Source organism: Grammomys surdaster, unplaced genomic scaffold (genome assembly GCF_004785775.1).
Source record: "Grammomys surdaster isolate TR1022 unplaced genomic scaffold, NIH_TR_1.0 125635, whole genome shotgun sequence".
Lineage (NCBI taxonomy): Eukaryota > Metazoa > Chordata > Mammalia > Rodentia > Muridae > Grammomys > Grammomys surdaster.
In genome coordinates this window covers 2,132,880-2,154,599 of record NW_021620473.1, presented here as the reverse complement: position 1 = coordinate 2,154,599, position 21,720 = coordinate 2,132,880, and the positions used below count along the sequence as shown (strand labels likewise).

Here is a 21,720-nt window from a genome sequence, read left to right as displayed (position 1 = left end):
AGGGCTCCAGAAGGTATGGATTGGATGGTGCTGAAGACAAGCATATTGAATATTGTGTTCACTGACAACATAATAGGGAAATCAAACAACTCCAGTCACTCTACCTGGCAGTTTAAACTTGAGTGACCTCAACGCCTCAAATACACTCCTGCGTAGTCCCTCTTGAGCCCTTTCCTGACAGCCAAGCTTGAAAGGCAGCCTTTTTGCCTTTAAAGGGCTACTTTAAAAGAAACGTATTCATTAAATTTAGATCAAATATCTTACCCAGCAACTTCTGTTCATTGGTGATGGTGTCATATCAAGAAAATCGTACTTGACCTTTCTTTCTACACGCATTTAAGCTGTATTGGAAGGCACTTGTCTTGTGTCTGTCAGAATCTTTCACCCCTTTCATTAATCTCTAGCCATGTCTACAAATACCCTTCAGATGATGAAACTCTATTGTGTACAAGGCTATTGGCACAACAGATGTGACTGATATTAAAGTAACACAGAAGAACATGCAAGACACTGCTGTCACAAAGCTAAGGAAACAGAACATATGACTTGGAGAGCCATCGACAAGGCTACTGATCATTAAACAGGAGTCTTGTAGGAGGCAGAATGTTAGAATAATGTGATCTCATCTGAATCCCATCCTAATATCTGTGTGAAGTTGTACTTCATTAGGATAACATAATCAACCCTCCTTAGAGAAGGCTTTTTTTCTTGCAGGACAATGGGAGTTAACACAGAGGCTCACAACTAGACAATGTGCAGAGAGTAAGAGACTTTGGGATACCCAGTCGTTAATGGGGTATCTTCAACAAACTCCTCCCTTTAGAGATCAGGGAGCTCTGAGGAAGAGGAGTCAGAAAGATTGTAAGAGCCAGAGGGGATGAGTGACACCAAGAAACATAAAACAGTATCATAAGATAAAACAGTTATGATACTTTTGTAGATTTTTGTTTTATTTTATTTGGTATCTTTTCATATTGATTTTGTTTGTTTGTTTGTGTTTTTTGAGTTTTGTTTTTTGGAGTTTTTTTATTTGAAAGAGAAAAAAAGCAAAGTTGGGAGGTGAAGTTGGGTAGGTGGAAAGATGGGAAGGATCTGAAGGTTAGGACATGGGGTATGTGTGTTTGTGTGTATATGTGTGTGTGTGTGTCTGTGTGTGTCTGTGTGTGAGTATGCATACATAAAATCAAATTTTGGGAATCTTACAATTTTGAAGCCATAGCAGCAATTTTACTGATACATGTGGATATATATATATATGTATATGTATATGTATATGTATATGTATATGTATATGTATATGTATATATGTATAATATATATGTGCACTTATGTGTATTTGTATACATATAGACGATGAATATCCTGACAGCTCTTGTTTTTCAAGAATCAGTTATGCTTTAGTGATCACAAGAGAGAAAGTGAGCTTAAGTTTTTAAAGCAGGGAAACTGAGGTATGGATAGGTATGTAATTATCATTTAATACACTGTGGAGTGCTTCTGGAGGATTTTGTTTTCCTGTATCAACTCAAGAGCTAAAGTGTACTGCAGTGTTTTTGTTGTTTCTATTTACTTTCCACAACTTACACCCTAGACTCTAAGATTAATTTTCAAACATTATATCTTACATAGATCCCTTGAGTACATTTAGTTGACATTCTGAGTGTAAAATGATGCAATTACCCCAAGTGTGTTACAGTTTTGAAGCAATTATGACTTGAAAATAATGGGAAATCTGTGACCTATGTTCTCTTCCTGACTGCAGGGACCATGTTGCTATAAAACAGATTCATGGCAACAATACAAGAAGACATTAAGTAGTTTCGATGCTATATATTTTGTGACACTGGGGGGTTGAACCTGCAGTCTTGTGCATGCTACACAGGTGCCTTTTGGATAAGCTCCATCCCCAGGCCTCTTTATGCTTTTTACTTTGGGGCAGTGTCTCTTGACATTGCCTGTACTGAGCTCACATGTTCAGGAGCCCAGGCTAACCTTGAATGTGAAATCCTCTTACATAGCCCTCCAGAGTTTCTGTGATTTTAAGCCTCCACCACTAAGCTTACATACCATCGTTTCTAGAACCTATTTGCTTCTAAGATATACTTTCTCTTCCTGTTCTAACAACTGAAGTCTCAGGGAAGTCATTTAGTTAATAAACAATAAATGAAAGCCGTGGAAAGGATGAAAAATTTGATACCTGGATTCTAACTCAGCACAGCAAGGGCTCCCTCATCTTAGAAGCATGTTTCATGGCATTCTTAAGCAAGACCATTCACGACACATTATGTAGGGTGGTGATCCTTTCTAGAACCCCCTTTGTCTTCTCATTCTTCCTCTAACTATTCCCAAGCAAAGTCAGCTCTGAGTGAAAAAGTTAGTAGATCCAAGTTGGAATCCTATTTTCCTTTCTATTCAGTGCTTATAATGAACCAGCCACTTCACCTGTAAGAGAGCATATACCCATGGACTTCTTTTCTACTCTGGAGTCCTTTACCATTATACAAACATTCATAACAAATCTTGACTCATATGAAAACCAAATTATAGATAGTATAATGAAACTGCAGTGTTTATTTCTTGTTATAATGAGTGTGTATATTTAAAACACTGTTGATAATCTCTAAATATGATGCTAATTTGCAGCAATGTTTTATTCTTCTGAACCCTCATTATGATGATAGCGGAGTCTTAGGAGGAGGAAATATAACATATATACATTTTGCAGTCTGTAATTCTTTATACTTTGTGCATTTGGGGTCCATTAATTATCATATAAAAAAGAGAACTTTTCTGATGGCGTTCGACAAATGTAGAAAACTATGGTTACAGCAATAAGTTATTGGGAGTTGGTTTCATATCACGTCTTGTTAGCAGAGTAATAACAGTAGGTCTCCCCTGGAGCTTCTGACTTAGCTATGCATATGTTCTTGGCCCTAGTATCAATATTAGATATGAGCTTGCTTTTTCTGAAATAGCCTTTAAATCTGATCAGAGAGAAGTTGGTTCTTCGCATAATATTTATGCCACTATTGTACCAGTGGGAATGTCTTGTTATTCAAGAAATAGTTTGAGATCCCACGGTTCACATTCATAGCTGTGTAAGATACTTCTTTCCTCCAGTAGCACACATAGCACCTTCCACCATTATGACATCTAGCCAGTAGCCATGAAGATTTGAGATCAGTAGCAGCTTGCTTTTATGTGTTTTCTGATGCAATATATGCTGTCTTCAGCAATAGGGGACTTCCCACCAACTTCTGAATGGTAACTAATATCCCTGTACATTATATTTTGATTAAACTAAATCCCCACTTTTTACTAACTAATCCCATTGTTCTGAAATATTTTCTTTTCCAATTTCATGCACTCTCTCTCTCTCTTTTTTAAAACCTAATGAACCCACTTGGTGCTGTTAGTCTGTGCCTGGGTATAGAACCATCTCCTCGAATATAGAACTATTACCAGGAGCCATATCCAATGGAGAAAACTGACTCTCTCTACCCCCCAGCAGTCATCAGTTGATGTGCACACCACTATGGGCAGTGAGTTCGCTGAGGGTAGAGCTGTCATTTTGTTGCACATTTTCTTCAGTGCCCAAATGGCAGAAAACATTTTAGGCAATATATAATATATAATATATTATATGTTACATGTAACATATAATATAATATACATACATATAACATATAATATATAAATTCATGAAATTTACCAAGGAATACTCTTTATATATCCTATACTGATGAAATTTTATTTATGGAGTGTTCAGCAAGCACAGGGAATAACCAATATTTTGCCCTCAAGGAAAATATTTTCTTACTAATTAATAGTCTGAAATATCCTTGATTCTAATATAAAGTAGAATAAACATACAAAAGAATAATCATAGTGAAATAGAAAATCAAAATCTTACCCCCTCTGAAACAATTTCATTTTTCTATCACTTATTTAGGAAAAGGGCAAAGGGGACCACTTGATAAATCTATCTAAAAACTGTTTAGAAATATAATTTCTTTTTTAAAATAATTTATTTATTTTTTCTCAAATTGTAATTCATTCACACAGGGGTTATAAACACAGAAAGGCAGGATGTGGGGAAGGGGATGACACTGATGTGTGGGTGTTCAGGGGGAATACAGATATTTTTCAGAACCGGGTATCAGCTGTGTGAAGGTTCAGGGGACAGGTCACTATGACTCTGCCTATGACTCACTTGTCCTTATCTAAGTTGGTATTGTCTGCCAAGGCTACCTATTTACAAGGTCTATGACTACTCAGACTGGTAAATTTCCACAAAAGCTGCCTGTTTACAATAGCTTATACCCATCTGTTTCAATGTTTTTCCACTGAGTCTCAAGACTTGGTGTTAGTATACATGTATGACAGGCCTATTGCTGATTTTAGGCCTATGGCTGATTTTAGGCCTTCAGTGTGTAAGCAGGGCTGCCCCTGACATCTCCTCCCTTCTCTAAGTATAGAAGGGCTGTGGCAGTTCTAAACTTGAGAAGGTGGGGATAGAGGTCTGACCTCCAGTAATTGAAGGGGACCTTGTAATGGCTCCGGTCCCCCTGTCGTTGTTCAGTGAGGCATGAGCGCCATACCCATCCCAATGTCTTTTTCCTGGAGAGGGGATACTTTTGACATCAACCCCTATGCAGTCAGGCTTGTCCCTCAGGGAACCCAGAGAGATATTTTTATCTTTTATTTATATTCCCTTGCAGTGCTTAGCCTCGCAGCCTAAGCAAGAATTCAGATCGACAGTCAGAGGGGGTTCTGGGTGGCCCTTCTCTGCTTGGTCTAGGGGAAGAAGTACCCTCTTTTAGGTTGGGTGGAGATGGGTTTTGGGAACACCTTGGATAAAGTAACAACCTCATCTTGAGTCTCGTGGTCCTCCACAGCTAACTTATGATAACGTATCTGAATAGGTTTTGCTACCAAATTTCAACCAAACCATAACCAATTTTTGCTCTGTCTAAACTAATCTCAAAATTGGCAGTTAATTACCACCCTAAAATGTTAATTCCCATTCCTGAAATGATAGTTTAGTGTTTGGCTATTTCAAGTTTACAAAACTGCAAAGACATTAGCAATCCTTTCCTTTCACAAAAACAGAGCACAATGTCAAGCAAACCTCCTGTCCATAATAAAAACAAAATGTGAAACCCAAATGTTCTCTACAGAATGGAAGGATTTCAAAGTCAGTACAGAGCTGTGTTGCCTACAGAACTCCATGTAATTGCTTTACTTATGACACAGAAACCTAATTCTCCTTCCATGCAATTTAACAGATTTATGGAAAGCCAGATGTTAGCAATTATGGAAACTAACATTATTCATATTCTTGGTAACAGACCTGTTTGCTCTGCACAAAGCCAACCTAAGCTATTACACATATCCCAAGGCGTCCAAAAGGAAGAGGCACCCTATTTACATATTGCAATTGTTGTTCTCTGCTGAGCAAGTGCAAAGATACGCTCCCAGGAGGCTTCTGCAAATCATCAGACAAGCTTACAGTCTGACAAGAGACAATGTACAAAAATCAACCGAATCATTTCATGCTCAAATCCATAGTCATTACAGAAGCCTTGTTTTTCTTTTTGTAAATACTAGGTTTTTTGAGACTTCCTTGTGTTTTCCCTTATAGGTTTATTATTTAAATGCTCCATACTCAAATAAGACTTTTCTCAATAAGATTCCATGGCTAAGCTTGCATTAGAGCTAATTTTCTTACATTGGTATTTTCACAAATTCTGAAAGCTGTGATTACCATACTCAATTTTACGCTAAGAGAAGTCTAGCTGCACACAGTCTGTCTGATTCCTTCTTTGATTCAAGGTTGCGAGGTTACTTGGGAATGGAAAAAATATACTTCAGAGATGTTTATATCAGAGGCAATCAAACCATTCCCAACTTAGCCCCAAACAATCTCCCTACTCCTACGAGAAAGAAAAAAAAATGGCTCTGCAGGAATCTTAATGCCATAAAAACTGTAACAGTGCTTGCCTTAGGAGCTGAAGCTGCTACAGGTTGATTTCAGTACTTAACAAAAACACCTTTCCCAAAGATGAGTAGTGAGTCAAGAAAATGAACTATTTCATTATCCCATATTTCTCCTTCTTGAATAACTTTTGCAGCATATCAGACTCAAAACAGGTGATGTGTCAGAAAAGGAAATGTAAGCCGGAATTTGAACATTCAGCTGTGTGAATTCTGACTTGGAAACCATTACCTGACATTAGTGACTCAGAAATGAGAACATAGCTAGGGGGTTATTAGTAATAGACAGGGTAGAGCACAGGTGCCTCCCCACAGCTATAGTGGTATTACTTTTTTATGACGGCAGAAAGACATTGGGAAAAGGAGCGTATAGTGCACATCAGCAGAATAACTCTGATAAAATGCAGAGAAAGACAAGGGCTCCTGCAACTTGTAAAGCAATGGGCTTACAGAACATTAAGCTACACAGTTTACTCCAGGACCAGAATAAGGCTTCCTGGTTGTGTGATCTTGCATTCTGCCTTTCCACATTTAGCTAGAAGCTCTGCTTTAGAGCACAGACTATCAAGAATGAGGCTGACATGCATAACACATTGGAAGGTATCACCAAGCACAGTAAGGGACTCAGATCACTTATCTGTCACAAAGCATGTCACATAGCTAGCAGAGAAAAATGGGATATGACTTCATTATGAGCCATGTTGCTTGCCACTGGAAGGTTTCAATGTTTGTCCAGGGTCATCTTTTTGGTCTCTGCATTAGCCCTCTTAAAAGGACTCTTTCAATACAGGAAACAATATGGTCTGTACTAGCTATCCCTGCAAGTAGTACCTTGATCCTGACCTTAATTCTTGGTGTCAACAACTAGCAGATGACTATTCATCACTGTTGTCTTGTGCATGTGTGCAAGCTTCCAGGGAACTTGTCCTCCTAGGCCAGGTTCTGATGCTCCTCCTGATAGCTTATTGCAAAACCATTCCCTAGACTTAGCAGATATTGAAACATTGGTATGAAAATGTGATGAGAGAGCTTTCATAAACTTCCCAAGGTTTCATAATCCCTTAACCATCCTCTCACCTTACCATTCATTCATTCTCAGTTGCTAAAAGTCTACAGCTAATTATTCTATTCACCATGCTTGCTTATCAATTAACAGGTTACCACTTAGGGAAGGAGATACAACAAGAAAGGGAGATATATACAGTCTCATAGGTAAAGATGTTAGTGATTCTTATTATCAATTTTTCATCTATCCTAAAATCCCAACTCTTGTCTATCTTCATTTTCCCCCATGGAGGGAAGGTAACATGCTCAGGAAAAGCTTACTTTGAGAAAGTTCCAGGCAACCAAAAAAAGTGAGTCCCTTGCCTCAGTCCTACTCTGAAATTTATTTGTGCATAACTCTGGAAGATGTTTAACTCTGAGGTTCAGTCAGCCTCTGTACAATGCAGATGCAAATGCCTGTCAGGTAATTTGGTTAAACATAATAAAGCACCATCCTATAACCATTACTTAAAGACGCTAAGCTTCCACTGGTGTTCCTAGTCCTTTTCCTGCTGTACTCCTTGTCACTTAAAGTTCATCTCTTTCTATGAAGCCTGTTCTCCCATCTCCCAAAGTTAAATTCAGTCTGCACTTGACTCTAGGTCTCTTACTACATAGGCAGCACATTCTTTCCTCTTGTTGTCAAGGTATTCCACTCAAATTCTGAAGTCTCACACAAACTCATGTGTTTTTGTCTGTCTACCAACCAGCAAGATCCAGGGATGTCAAAACTCCAAGTTCTCTGTGACCTTTAATCTACAAACTTTGCACTTTGGTTAAGTGATGGGTATACTTTTCGGATACTCCATGAACTAGCCGTGGTTGTTAGCTACATTTATTTACTGACTGTGCAGTTCTGGGTATTTTGCTGCAGATGAAGAAAAGACCTCTTCCATGTAGGGAAGCAGAGTTGGTAAAGACAGAGAACATTCTAAGATATCCAGTTCACTATTGTCTGCTGTGGAAAAGTCTGACTTGTGTACATAGTGATGAAATTTGATTAAAATCAATGCAATTCTGACCAGTAACTAGAATGAATAAAACAAAAATCTATTAACATTGAAATACTTCCTATCTGAAAATAATTGTAACACTTTCAGAAAGCTACAGTATTGATGGCAAATGTGTTAGATTTATGTGTTTTAATATATCTGCTCATGAGTGGAAGGTAAGTTGTTGTCTGTTATAAAATCAGCCTAACACACACCCAACACCCAGGCACAGAAAATTCATCACAACAATCATTGTATTAGCTAGAATTTTTATTAAAATTTCACTCTCTAGGGCAAAGACTTATTCTTTTCTGAATTCTAGTTTATACTGCATTATGCTTCATGCTTCTATATTCTTTCTTCCCTCCATAACCACTCAGCATCCCAAGACCCAGCTGCCTCTTAACTGTGTGTCTAGTTTACTAGGGCTAGTTTTCTAAAGACTGGTCTCAATCTGATTAACAAGAGGACTGGTTCAGAGTGGACACTTATTCAAAGGCTGCTGTTGTTCTACTTGAATATGGTTGAGCTGCATGGACAAGAACACTTGGAATCATTTCTCAGCCTCTTGGCTAAAATCAAGTGTTGAAGAAACATTTGCCCTTTCAAGCTCTGCTTTCTTTCTAGAAAAATAAAGGAGTTAACTGCGCATAATGCTTTCCAAGGTCTTGTCCATTTCCAAGATTATATGGTTACTATCAGCTCTGTGGGACATCTTATAAGTCAATTAGATGATATAATTACATATAAAATTCAGATGTAAATAAAAGAAAGAATCCACCCTTGGGACAATTAATGGACTCCCAAGATTTTGGTTTACTTGAGTATATATATAACACATGTATATAGTCCCAAAGTTGGGGACTGAGGCAGGGGACTACTATTAGTATTATGATAGCCAGAGATGTATAGGAAGACCATTTCTTAAACAAAAACCAGTAACAATAAAAACAAACAAAATAGTTCAGCAGTCTCCTTGCACATTCAACATTTAGTAAAATAATTTCAGTCTCCACTTGGGTATTTGCAAGCAAGTTTCAGACATAGAAGGCATGTTTTTCTTGTCTGTATAATGTCTGCATCAAAGTAATATTTAATGGAAATACATGCAGGGAATCAGCCAGGTTGAGCCTAAACTAATCCCTGATCTGATAGATCATTCTTTGAAGCATGCTGGCAGAAGAGGGATTATTTCTTTTCTTTCCTGTGTCAATAAAAAGTCTTAGACATAGGACGGTACAAAGTCACTTAGGAAGATTGTCTTGTAATTTATACAGAAGACTAGTTTTACTAAATAAAATATTACTAGGGCCAGGTTTCTAAAGACTAGTCTCAATCTGATTAACAAGGGGACTAGTTCATAGTGGACACTTATCCAAAAGCTGCTGTTGTTCCTTCCTATGGTCTGTTCACTGTGGTCATTAACTTCCGGTGAGCAGTCAAGATTCTTCTAAAATTTTTATCCTAGTGGAACATTTAGGACACTATTCAGAGATTGGAATTTGGAATGGCATCCCAAGGGAAGTAATTGGTGAAAAGTCTGGCAACAACATAGATAAAATTTTAAACATCTTCTGGTGGTTTTGCTGGGAGGTTTTCATCTCTTTAAATTAGTTTTTCTCTGTTTGTATTTTTTCTCTTGTAGAGCTCTAATCATCCAATTTGAAAAAACAGCTCTTAGCATGCCTTTTGAATTGAAAGGGATATTGACCAGAAAGATCTAGCAGGCTTTAGCAGGGAAAAGGGAAATTTAGATACAAAGGTGAAAAATTTAACCCACTTTGTAGACATTTTGGGAATCTTCAATTTCTGGGTTCTTTTAATCAATTATTCTAATGTATTCAAAACTTTATGGTCCCAAGCTAAGTTTGTTTCCTAGGAAAACAAAGGAAACCAAATGTTTCATTCTTGAGCAGACATAGTGAGACTCTGAGTAACTAAGGTAGCCTAACCCATCTCATCCAATCATCCCACATAGAGGACGTAAACAGACACTCACATGGTTATTAACAGCTCAAGGGATATCCTTGAGATGACAACTCTGAATCTTCTTACAATTACAGTTACTCTCAGTAACACCTAAGTGCAAAGACCTGCTTCTTAGTTTCTGGGAAGATGTGGAATGTCTTATACACATAGCACAATTTAACAAACCCAGAATGGTTCACATGGCTCAATGCCATCATTTTTTAGATTCTTTTTTTCTTTTTTTTTTTTTACCATCCTGACTGTTAAATAACCTACCACTCTTCCTTCTTACTTTTTTCTTGTCTTTTAAAAGCCACCAATCATGGGAATAGAGAGATTGCTCAGTACTTAAGAGAACTCACGTTCAGTTTGCATCAGCCATATTAAATGGCTCTATCTGAATCTAACTCAAGATCTTATATGTCTAACCTCCAAGGCAATCATGTGCACATAGTTACACACACACACACACGCATGCACACACACACACACACACACATTTTTAAAATGATAAAACAAATTAAAAATAAATATAATAAAACAACAATGAAAAACTATCAAGAAGTCACTTCTACACAAGTTAGAGTTTTGTTCTCCTTAACTGGAACCGTCCTCCATATTGTAATTAATTGTATTAGTAATTAAGATTTCTCTTACTACTTTAAATCACTCTCTTATTCTGTTTATCTCTAATAATTCATTGTTTATCTTTTAAGGCTGCTACAGATGAAACAAAAGAAATTCTTAGCATTCATACAAGGTGCAACTATAACTTAGATATGGGTCAATGTCCTCATTGGTCATGAAAAAAGAAATAATCTTTCTCAGAAATATTTCTTTATTAATTCTTGTACTAACCGATATTTATTGAACACATTTGATCTGCTAATTATATTGGATAATTTTCTGAATGATTAGAGAAAAATGTCTGACTAAGTCATCCTAAGGAGAACTGCCTTATCCTGGCTCACAATTTGAAGGTACACATGATGACAGAGAACATATGACCAAAGGCATGACACTCCCTTTCATAAAATGGTACCATATTCAGAGAACACCTTATGTCTTAGTTAATTCCCTCTGGAAATACACTCACTCACAGATGTACGTAAAGATATGTTTCACTGATTCAAACATGAAACAATTCCTGAACAGAACACCAATGGCTCATGCTCTAAGATCAACAATTAACAAATGTAACCTCACGAAACTACAAAGGATACTGTCAAAATGGCAGCCTACAGTTTAGGGAAGGATCTTTACCAACTCTATATCTGATAGAAGGCTAATATCCAAAATTTACAAATAACTCAAGAAATTAGACACCAACAAACAAAATAACCCAATAAAAAACAGGATACAGAGCTAAACAGAGACTTCTCAACAGAGGAATCTCTAATGGACAAGAATTTCTTTTAAAAATGTATAAAGTCCTTAGTCATTATGGAAATGTATATCTCTGAGTATATCTCTGAGTTTGTATCTTACACAGATCAGAATGGTTAAAATCAAAAGCTCAAGAGATAGTAAATGCTGGCGAGGATGTAGAGAAAAGGAAATACTTCTTCATTGCTGGTGGCAGTGCAAACTTATAAATCACTTTGTAAATCAATTTGGTGTTTTCTCGGAAAACTGGGAATAGTTCTACCTCAAGATCCAGCTATACCACTCCAGAGCATATACCCCAGGAAACATCTTAATCCAGCCAATTGCCAATCAAAATTAACCAACCCACAGGGATGCAATCCTATGGAAAGTGCTTTTGAGCTTATTATATGCTGCATTAAAAAAAAAAAAAGCTGCTTCTACAAAAAAAAATCACATTTTCAAACACCATAAAATTTAAACACTGGGAGAAATGTAAAGCAAGGAAGTTTTCAACACTCTGAACTCCCACATCACAATCCTGTCTACAGCTTCACAACCTCCTCTCTCACTTCCCACCCTCACACCCATATAGCAGGTGCTTCATTAGGTTTATGGTGCTACCCTCCCCCAAACACAATTAACTCCTTTTATAATGTCTCCACTCAGGCTGCTGTTGTGTTTTTTTGGAAACATTGTTTTCTTTGGCATACACCTTACCTCCTCTTCTTTCTCACTCTTCAAGGGAAACACCAGAATGCCTCTACTTGCTCCAATACCACTCTCTTCAAAACATATGTTATCTGGCTAGCCCACATAGTGACCCCTCTGCCTACTTCCTTTTCCCACCACTCAGACTTCACGAAGGAGTCAAAAGTGAATTGTGATTTTTTTTTCTTGGCAGTATTGCTCTATTTGATCTGAGTAGTGCAGTTTAAGGTTCAGTGCTCATAAAGAAACAAGTAAAGTTTTCACAGAAGCAGAAATAACCTCAGACTAAAACAAACAATTCAATATTCATCCAGAAGAAGTTGTCGTTGCTGATGTCTGAATTGCTGCTTAGACATGATTCTGGCCTCCAGTGTATTTGAGCCAGAAGCTTCAATAATGAAACAATTGTTCATACTGAACCTCAAGAGGCAAGGAGCTGACAACTGCCTAGGATATGACACCCAGGATTATTTAGGAACTGAGAAAAGAAGGCAGATGGATCTCTGTGGAGAAAGGTTACAGATCTCCAGTCAGAAAATACTAAGGAGTTGAATCAGAATGGCAACTAAAATGCTGATGCCGGGACCTGTCATTTTCACAGTGGTTGTAACACTGTCTAGGGGCAGCATCTTCCTGAGATCCCAGGGAAAAATCTCAGCTAATGTTCTCTGTAAGATGTAAACACAGATGTACATGCACACTTACTTAGTGTTCCAGGATCCTCTGGAGTTTCAAATGAAATTTCATTGCAATGGTTTGGTGACGACATGAGTGGGCATCATTATTAGCCACCAGGGTCTCATCAAAACCCTAATCACAATGGTTTGGGGGAGAGGTGCTGGAGGGGTTTAAATTTGCATTCCTAAGAGCCTCATGTGAAAGTCAGCAGTGCTGCCTGGAGGGTCACAGGTCTGAAATCACTACTGTAATCTACAAGGACATTTCCAATGTGGTCATTAAGTCTTCAATGTGCCCAGTTACTCTGCATGTCCTCTCCCACATAAGCCTTATGATCCCCACCATTGCAACCCTTGAGGTGATCAATTAGGCTGGTGCCAGGCTACAGATTCCTCTCTCTATATAAGGATATGTCCAGCAAGCATTTGGAATTTCTCTTCATGCAAATGAAGCGCTCACAACTCCTCAGCCCCAGTCTTCTCCAAAAATGAATCCCCTAATAGGCTATCCAATTACCAGTGTTTAGCTCTAAACATTTCAAAATATGAATAACACTCATGGACTCAGTAGTTTCTGTTGGTCAATCTATCTGTCTGTGTAAGAAAAATCAATAATCAAGGTATTAATTAAGAGGTAGCAGGTGGTGTTATGTGAAGTTGGAGGGGCGAGCTGTGATGCAAAGACAGAACTCAAGTATGAAATTCTCAAAAATAAAATAAATCCAAATATGCCTAGGAAATAAACAAGATTTGAGGCCAAATACATTTGGAATATTCATAACGCACAGGGAAGACTTCACTTAGTTGTTCATTAAATGGTCATTATGCAAAGCACATCCTAACAAAATTATTCTGAGCATAAATGAATCAGGAAATAGAAATATCTTTCAACATTAAATAGTATATAGACTTTAGATATGAATAGATTTTTATATTCTAACCTGTGAGTCTAAACACATGCTATCTAGTATTACTGTTCTCTAGTCTGCACTGATTCATTTCTCTCCTAATTGCCTCTATATTTAATAATGCCAACCACATCATTTTACAGTGAACTTTGGTTTGTATAGGAAGGCCACTGTTTGCTTCATGTGTGATTTTTGTTTGTTTGCTTGCTTGCTTTCTTGTTTGTCCATTTCTGAGCTCCAAGTATTAATATTTCTATGGTATGAATCCTCTCCATCATTCATTTCACCAATTTAATGCTGTCTTATACATATTTAATCATGTGTGTATGTATATGCATGTATTTGTGGTTCTGGATGTATGTATGTGTATGCTCACCAGCATCCCAGTTGCTCCTCTGCTCTTATCAATGTAGTTACCATCTGGAAAGAACTGACCTCCAAGCTCCCCATATCCTTTGTACTGCTTTATAAGCATTGGTAATTACTGTGACTATTTCGAAGATGTTTCAAAATGAAAACCAGCACCATATCTGTGTCAAGGATGGGGGCATGGTTTGAGTCTTAAATGACTACCGAAGCCCATGTATTGAAGGCTTGGACCACAATGCAACAGTGTTTATAGGTGTGGCCATTAAAAGGTGACTGGATCATCAGCGATCTGACTTCATGAGTAGATTATCTTATTTCTGGTCTTAACTCGAGTGGGTTTAAACAGGAGGCCTAGCTGGGGGAAGTAGACCATTGAAGGATACACATTGCTTCTGTCATTTCTTTACCCCTCTCTTTTTTATTTGCTTCAAGAACTCCATGAGATGAGCATTTTTCTCCATCACATGATCCATACAATGATGTTCTGCCTTGCTATGGACCTAAAGGCACTGGAGTTGCCCCAACAATGGATCAAAACCTCCAAAATATTCTTCCTTTTGTATGTCTGTTGCCGCAACATAAAGCTGAATAACAGTATCTGACAGGATAACCTAATAGGTGTTTTGAGATCCTATTAGAATTCCACCAAATACCTGGCTTTAGTTCTAAAGTTCAACAGCATACAGACTTGCACTGTTAGCCCTTTTGTCCAGGTGACAACTGAGCTTTAGGTATGGCAAACTCTGTACCAATGTCATGTGTAAATTGTTTATCACTAAAATGAAGGCAAGCATTTGCCTTCCCAGAAGTCTCCACATCACATCCTGTCTACTTGTCATGCTTAACATGTCCAGGTTTATACACATGTCGCTGGACTTGCAAGATAATAACAAGCTTCCAGCATGGCTGATAAAACTCATTCTCATCTAACTCACTAGATGCAGCCAATTCCTCTGTAAGATCTTTTGAGGATGCACAGAGAGCCACAATGAAGTAGGGAACATGTTCTCAACCTCTGCATCTGAATCCTGGTGATATTGATCCATCATAATCTACCTTTACCCACCTGGTCTCTTGTTCCATCTGAAAATATGTGTAACATCTAACATACATGGAAATGTTACAACAGCACTGCAACAACTGACAAAGGTGCCAACAAGGATATTTAATAAGAAATTCTATCAGAATTTTGCCAGGTTGTTTTGTTATATATTGTTACTCTATATAGTGAAAAAAGTTAACAATACACAACTAACACTTCATTGTGGGAAATCACTATTTTAATGATCTCTAATAATAAATAACACTTTGCTGTTCATTGTAGAGTTGCAGATTCCCATGTTGTTGTACTGTTTATTGTGATCAGAGAGCAGAGCACAGTGGGTGCCTGCTTCACTCTACCATGTCCTGGGAAGAAGATTGTAACAGGAGGCTGACAGCTGCCCAATATTGGGAGAATATCTGTTCCTTCTTCCAGTGTACCTCAACAAAATGATTTCATTGGATTTTGAAATTATTTTTATTATTTACTATAAGACTTTCCAAAATTATTTAACTTATTACAGACATACAGAACATACTAAACATAGTGTATAGATAAAAAACTAACTAATAACACAAGCCTTATATAGAAAATTCTGTTAGAAATAAATAGCTGTGGGTCCACACAGATGGAACAGTTTTTCCTAAACTATTCTCATTAATGGAGAAGAATCTGTGGTGATGGTCTTATGTGATAATTGAGCACTTTTTCTAGACACTTGGAGATGTTTTTAAAGATCATAGTCCAGATCCCACAGAAGACCAACTGATAGTGATTCTCCTGGTTATACTGTTAGATCAAAAAAATATTTAATGCACCTGAGATCTCCTGTGAACTGAATTTAGAAATTCCAAGTTTGGGGAGTAATATTTGATTGGTGGTCAGTAGAAATTGTAGTTCAAGAAAATAAGAGAGAAATATATAATCAAAGATTAATGTTCTGAGGAAAATTGGAATAAGGGTTTGCACAGGCTGCAGTATCAAAGGGAAATAAAAGTCTGTATGCAGGACTGAGAACAAGATGACAGAATGACATGAGGGGTAAGTGAAGTTGATCTTTTAAAATATCTAAAGTACTGTTTATCCTTTCCACATGCCATCAGTAAGAATGTAGTGTTTCACCTAATTTCTTGAAACACAGACAATCATGCATGCATAGAAAAGCAGCTTCAAGACTGTGGAAATAGTTCAACAATACAATGTCTACCATACAAACATGAGAAACTGAGTTCAGAGCCCTAGCACACATGGAAAATTCTAACATAGTGATATATTTCCATAACTCAATGCCAGGTAGAAGCAGAGATAGAAGGTTCCTTGAAGCTCATTGGCCAACTGGAGAGTTGCATTGCTCTGGGTTCTGTGAAAAATCCTGTCCTAATAGTAAGATGAAACTGATCAGCTGATCAGAGAGGCAAGTATTAATGTCTTTCCTCTGCACACCTGCATGTACACATATATACATGTACACACTTGCATTCACAGGTACACATCCACATTTCTACACATGAACATACACATGCACATCTCCAGATCTCCACACCTGCACATACATATGCATACACCCACAATTCCATACATGCACATCAAATGCACATGAGTGTGTACACACACGCACACACACACACTCACACAGCTGCTTACAACTTCAACGCTGACACTGAGAATCACACACTCCTAATATTTCATCAAAACAGAGTACCATATCAGGGCACTGAAACCTTTCTGATAACACTCAGCGCAAGCTATTTATGCGTCCCAGTCTCTTCACAGCATTGTACAAATAACAAAAGAGAAAACAATTATTACCAATGAGTCACTTGTGTACTCTGCCTCTGTATTGTCTGGTATCACATGATACGCTTTGGAAAAAAGAAAATATTTTTATAGATAAAAAATAAAAAAAAATTGAGAGTGCTATTCTTTATTGTGCCATCACTGTAGAGTTTCTGATGAAGTGAATGTAGCAGGTGTTATTATCACCATCTGACAAAAACGGTATAGAATGATGAGACTGTTCTTCTAAAAAGCCTTAAATGGCCACATTTTTAGAAGAAAATTTTAGAAATGGCTCATATTTCAACCATTGTCTTGGAGGAAAGCATAGTTGAGTCCATTGTGCAAAGCCACTTTTTTTATTTTAAAGGTTGTTTTAGGAACTGCCTGCTCTTTTAAATGCAAGCATTGGTGGATTATGCTATTTAGGGCTGATTTAGGTGTGATAATTTTCACTGCTGCTAAGCTCTGTTATTATGATTCCAAGTTTTCAGTTCATAAATCCCTTAAGAATAGACATCTCTACTTGTTCACAGACTTGTCCCCAGAAGGTGTGATGCAGGGTGGGTACAATGGGGGCTCTCATTGAATTTTTTTTTTCAGAAATGTCTCAGTTGGTTTTGCAGAATCTAACATCTTTTGCCTTGCAGAACAATCTATAGACTTTGCTATGTCAAGTCAAATGGAAAATACACATGACCTCATATATTTTGAAAGTCTGTTCTTTCAATCATTTGACACAGCTGTATTGAATACAACATTTTTTTCTAGAGGCAGCATGTGCAGTACTGAAAGAGAAACAAGTTCTCTGCCTCCGAAGAACATGTATATTTCTAGACAAGAGACTATTAGAAATATATTTGTACATGTGCTAAAGAGTACTTAAGACACAAATATTTAGTATAATGAAGTGCTTGGGGAAGATCAAATACAGAGTATTTAACAATAGTCAAACTGTGTCCGCCTATAGAAGATTTGATGAGGTAGCTATGCTAAGTGTCAGAAAGGACAGGAAAGACACATACCAGGAAACTCACTGTCATGTTCAAAGCCTGTAAGGAGAAAACAGGCTATCACACAGAGAAGATAAAGCAAGGAAGTAGTCAGGGATACTGCCACCTAAAAGCTTGGGAGCCATGAGGAAGTTAGAATGTTGCTTACAAAGAATATCAACAAACAAAAGGTTAACACAAAATACATTGTATGTATGCATCAGTTTGAAGCCCACAATTTTAAACAGAGGTTCAGTCTTGTCCTGAAAAAACACGTGCAGTATTCTTGCTGTTTACACATACCCAGATGAGACATCGGAGAGTAGACATGGCTAAGAGTTTGAATTGAGGCTATACTTTCTAATTCTAAATCTAGAGTTATTTCTACTTGTCAGCTGCTTCTCCAACTGCCAAAAACTCCATTCTGTCGCCATACTTTTACAGGGAAAGAACTAAACCCCCTTAGCACAGAGAGTCAGACTTTGTTCCTCTGACTGCTCTACTTTGGTATAAAATTTCCACCATGCCACCCTCTAAAACCTTTGGCCTAGTATCTAAATTGTCAGGGAAGAACGTTTGAAAACAGATTAATTTAGCCAGTGAGTGGTCACAGGGAGTTGAAAAGCAATTCAACCCCGGGTGCAGGGTGTTTCTGAGAGCTGCTTACCAATGCAGGACTCCCCGGACAGTGAGTATGTCCCATCGTCATGGAAACCGCTTCTGCACTCGCAGTGGTACCACCCTGGCAGGTTAATGCAGCGGGAGTGGTTGTGGCACTCAATGAATCCCTCTGCGCATTCATCAATATCTGCCTCAGAGAAAAACACAAGCCCACCAGGACATTAGTGTCTTTTACACTAACCTTTCAGTAAATACCTCAAGCATGCTCATGTCAACATATGTCAACATATCAATTACAGCTGATGTAACATCTAAAATAAAAGTCATAGAAAGATCTAAATGTAACATCCCAGAATCCAAAATTTCTTGAAAGCTTCTCTCACTAGTACCTCTTCACATAAATGATAAACAAATACCCATAGTTCCTGAGCCATTCATAATTGAGCATTCTGGGTGACCATCTGAATAACTAAAATCTGAACTGACAAAACAGGCTATTGACAGCCTATAAACAGCTGATCTCAGACTCAGTGCTTCTAAATTAGTGACTCTAGATATTATTATGTGGTCTTTGAAAATATTTAAGAACAGATGAGTTCAGGGAATTGCATAATATGAATTATCTAATTGACCATCAAAAGTCCCAGAGATTACAGAGAGAGAGAGAGAGAGAGAGAGAGAGAGAGAGAGAGAGAGAGAGATTTTTTTCCTGCTCATTGTATTTGCAGTGGAGCTCAGTGATTGGGCAGTAGAAGAGGTAGGTGGTGCTGGGAGTTAGGAGGAAGAAGGAAAGAAGGAGAGGAAAGATGGCGACAGACGTTCATGTCTCTAGCAGTCTCCAGTAGTTATTCATATCAAAAGGTTAGGTATTGGGATAACAATTTTATTTGTGTGGGCATCTTGTGTATTGAGTGTTTGCTGATATATAAATCTATTGGGTAATCTTTAAACATTAAGTGTCTTAATTCTACCAGGTACCACGAGGATGGCGGTAATTGTCTGGACTGATCCGAGAACCATGAGGGTGATAGGGTTTGCCCAGGGACATGCTTAGAGCCATGGAATCCATGGAGCTGACCAGTGGAGGCATCAGGCCACACCATCTTGTGTGGCCCAGCTGGCGCTCCTGGCTAGCCAGTGCCGGTCAGAACAAGAACTTAGAACAGGAGCATGGTGGCCCGGGAGGTAGCCAGAGCCACACAGCTTTTTTAAAATTCTCCCACTAAACACACACACACACGCACACGCACACGCACACGCACACGCACACGCACACGAATTGTAGAATGAGTAATGAGTAAACTTGAAAATTAGTTAATTTAACCAACAGAGGATTATCTTTAAATACTGAGCGTTGATCAGGGTAGCAAAGCAACATACTATTCCTGCAGAGTCCAGATAGATGAGATATCTAGAATTTTCTTACTTCCTTGACAGAGAAAAGACACGCGTACCACCACCACCATGCCAACTTACACCACATTATCCAAATATATTTCACTAATAAATCCTTTCTCTTGGGAAACTTTCAGCATCTCATGGATCTGTGCTTCTGGGGCAAACAATCTAGGGATGATAACATGCTGATTTACTAGTATAGTTATTATTTTTAAATCCCTGTTCTTCATGTATTCTTGGTGAATGAAAGTCTCTTGAGCTTTGCTTATTTTCTCTGTGATCTGATGCTTCATTATCAGCAAATATCTGAATCATGTACATAATTTTAAGCCCAAAGGCTTGCCCCTGAGTTAAACTGGGCAGAATATGGTTGCTGATTGTCATGCCAGGGCTGGATCCTTCTGACAGAATCCCTCCTTGTAATTATTTCTTGGAAGCTAGCCACTGCTGGTTAAAACCTTCTCATACTCCTGGAGGTATCTGAAGTATGGCATATATGAACACAAAATTAATTAACACTGGAATATAAAGCATAATAAATAAATATGCCTTGGGATTTCTTTCAACAAGGCCTGTTGAAGATATCAGCTCAGGGTCAGTCTGCTAGCATAGTCCCATTACTTCTTTGTAGCCTAAGTTGTGCACTGAGCTAAGGATTTAGCCTGAAATATGACACTGTCACTTCATGACAGCTGAGTAAAGAGAGGAAACAGCTGAATCTAAGAATTCCTAAGACTTCACACAGCCAGTTCGGTCCTATTGTGAATTTGAACAGGATGCATTCCTTTTACATGATGCTACAATAGGCATCAGCATGCCTGAACCTAATACTTCTGGGGCATCTTCAGACACTGTAGCTCGATTGCATGTGCATTTATACAAATCCCCTGAAATGAGTTCTTAACGCTTAAACTTGATTGTCACTTCTCAAATTTAATATGTGGAAGCTGTGAAACAGACTAAAATTCCAAACAAAAAAGCAAAAACGAAGTGAGATAAGATGGGGTCTGAGTTCACACAGGGGAAAGGCTCACTTCAGGCCACTGTCAACTCACTGATTTCTAAATACAAGGCAGTCAGAAATACAAGGTGTAAGCAGAAGATTGATTTTGCAGAAATGACATCTTTGTGTTACAGTGAAAGACAAACCTTTCCATAGGAGTAGCAAGAAGTTCTACCTCTGACACTTACAAATATCTCAGAAAAGTGGCCATGATCCCTGAGTAACAGCTGTCTTGCCAAAGTTAGTGTTTAGGGAAAGTGGTGATAGAAAGCCCCACTCAACAGCAAGATAGTCATTTATCTTGTCCTGTCCATGAAAACTAGTGTTTAAATTTCCTTCCCATCATTTCAGGTTTAAAGGATGAATAATCAGCTGGGCAGTGGTGGTGCAAGCCTTTAATGTCAGCACTTGGGAGCCAAAGGCAGACAGATTTCTGAGTTAGAGGCCAGCCTGGTCTACAGAGTGAGTTCCAGGACAGCCAGGACTACACAGAGAAGCCTGTCTCGAAAAACCAAAAAAAAAAAAAAAAAAGATCATGAGGATGATGATGACAATGGCGCTGATGATGATGTTGATGACCCACTTTCTAGTGTCAGGGTAAACTGTGTGCAAACACTTCCTTGATTTCTAAAATAAAATGATGAGACTAATAAGGTTTTTTAAAGCCTTAGAAGAGTCAAACTGTCTGTGATCACAAGCGACCTAGTAGGCATTAATTTTCAACTTGATACAGACTTGAGTCAGTCACTAGAGAAGAGGGTCTCAATTCAGAGAATGCCCAAATCACATTGGGACTACCTTGATTATTAATTAACATAGGCAGTATCATCCCTAGGCATGTAGTCCTAGACTATATA

At 38.1% G+C, this 21,720-nt stretch overlaps 1 protein-coding gene across 3 annotated transcripts in view; it reads right to left on the bottom strand.

The window, feature by feature from the left end:
* Nell1 (neural EGFL like 1) overlaps positions 1–21,720 on the bottom strand; it is an 829,837-nt gene that overhangs the window by 17,288 nt on the left and 790,829 nt on the right. For 2 of the 3 annotated variants that reach the window (XM_028787438.1, XM_028787440.1), the window contains one exon: positions 18,509–18,649. The exons of the other annotated variant lie outside the window; for it this stretch is intronic. In XM_028787438.1, coding sequence (XP_028643271.1) covers positions 18,509–18,649 — 141 coding nt within the window. The remainder of the gene's footprint in view (positions 1–18,508; positions 18,650–21,720) is intronic. 3 annotated transcript variants of the gene reach the window in all.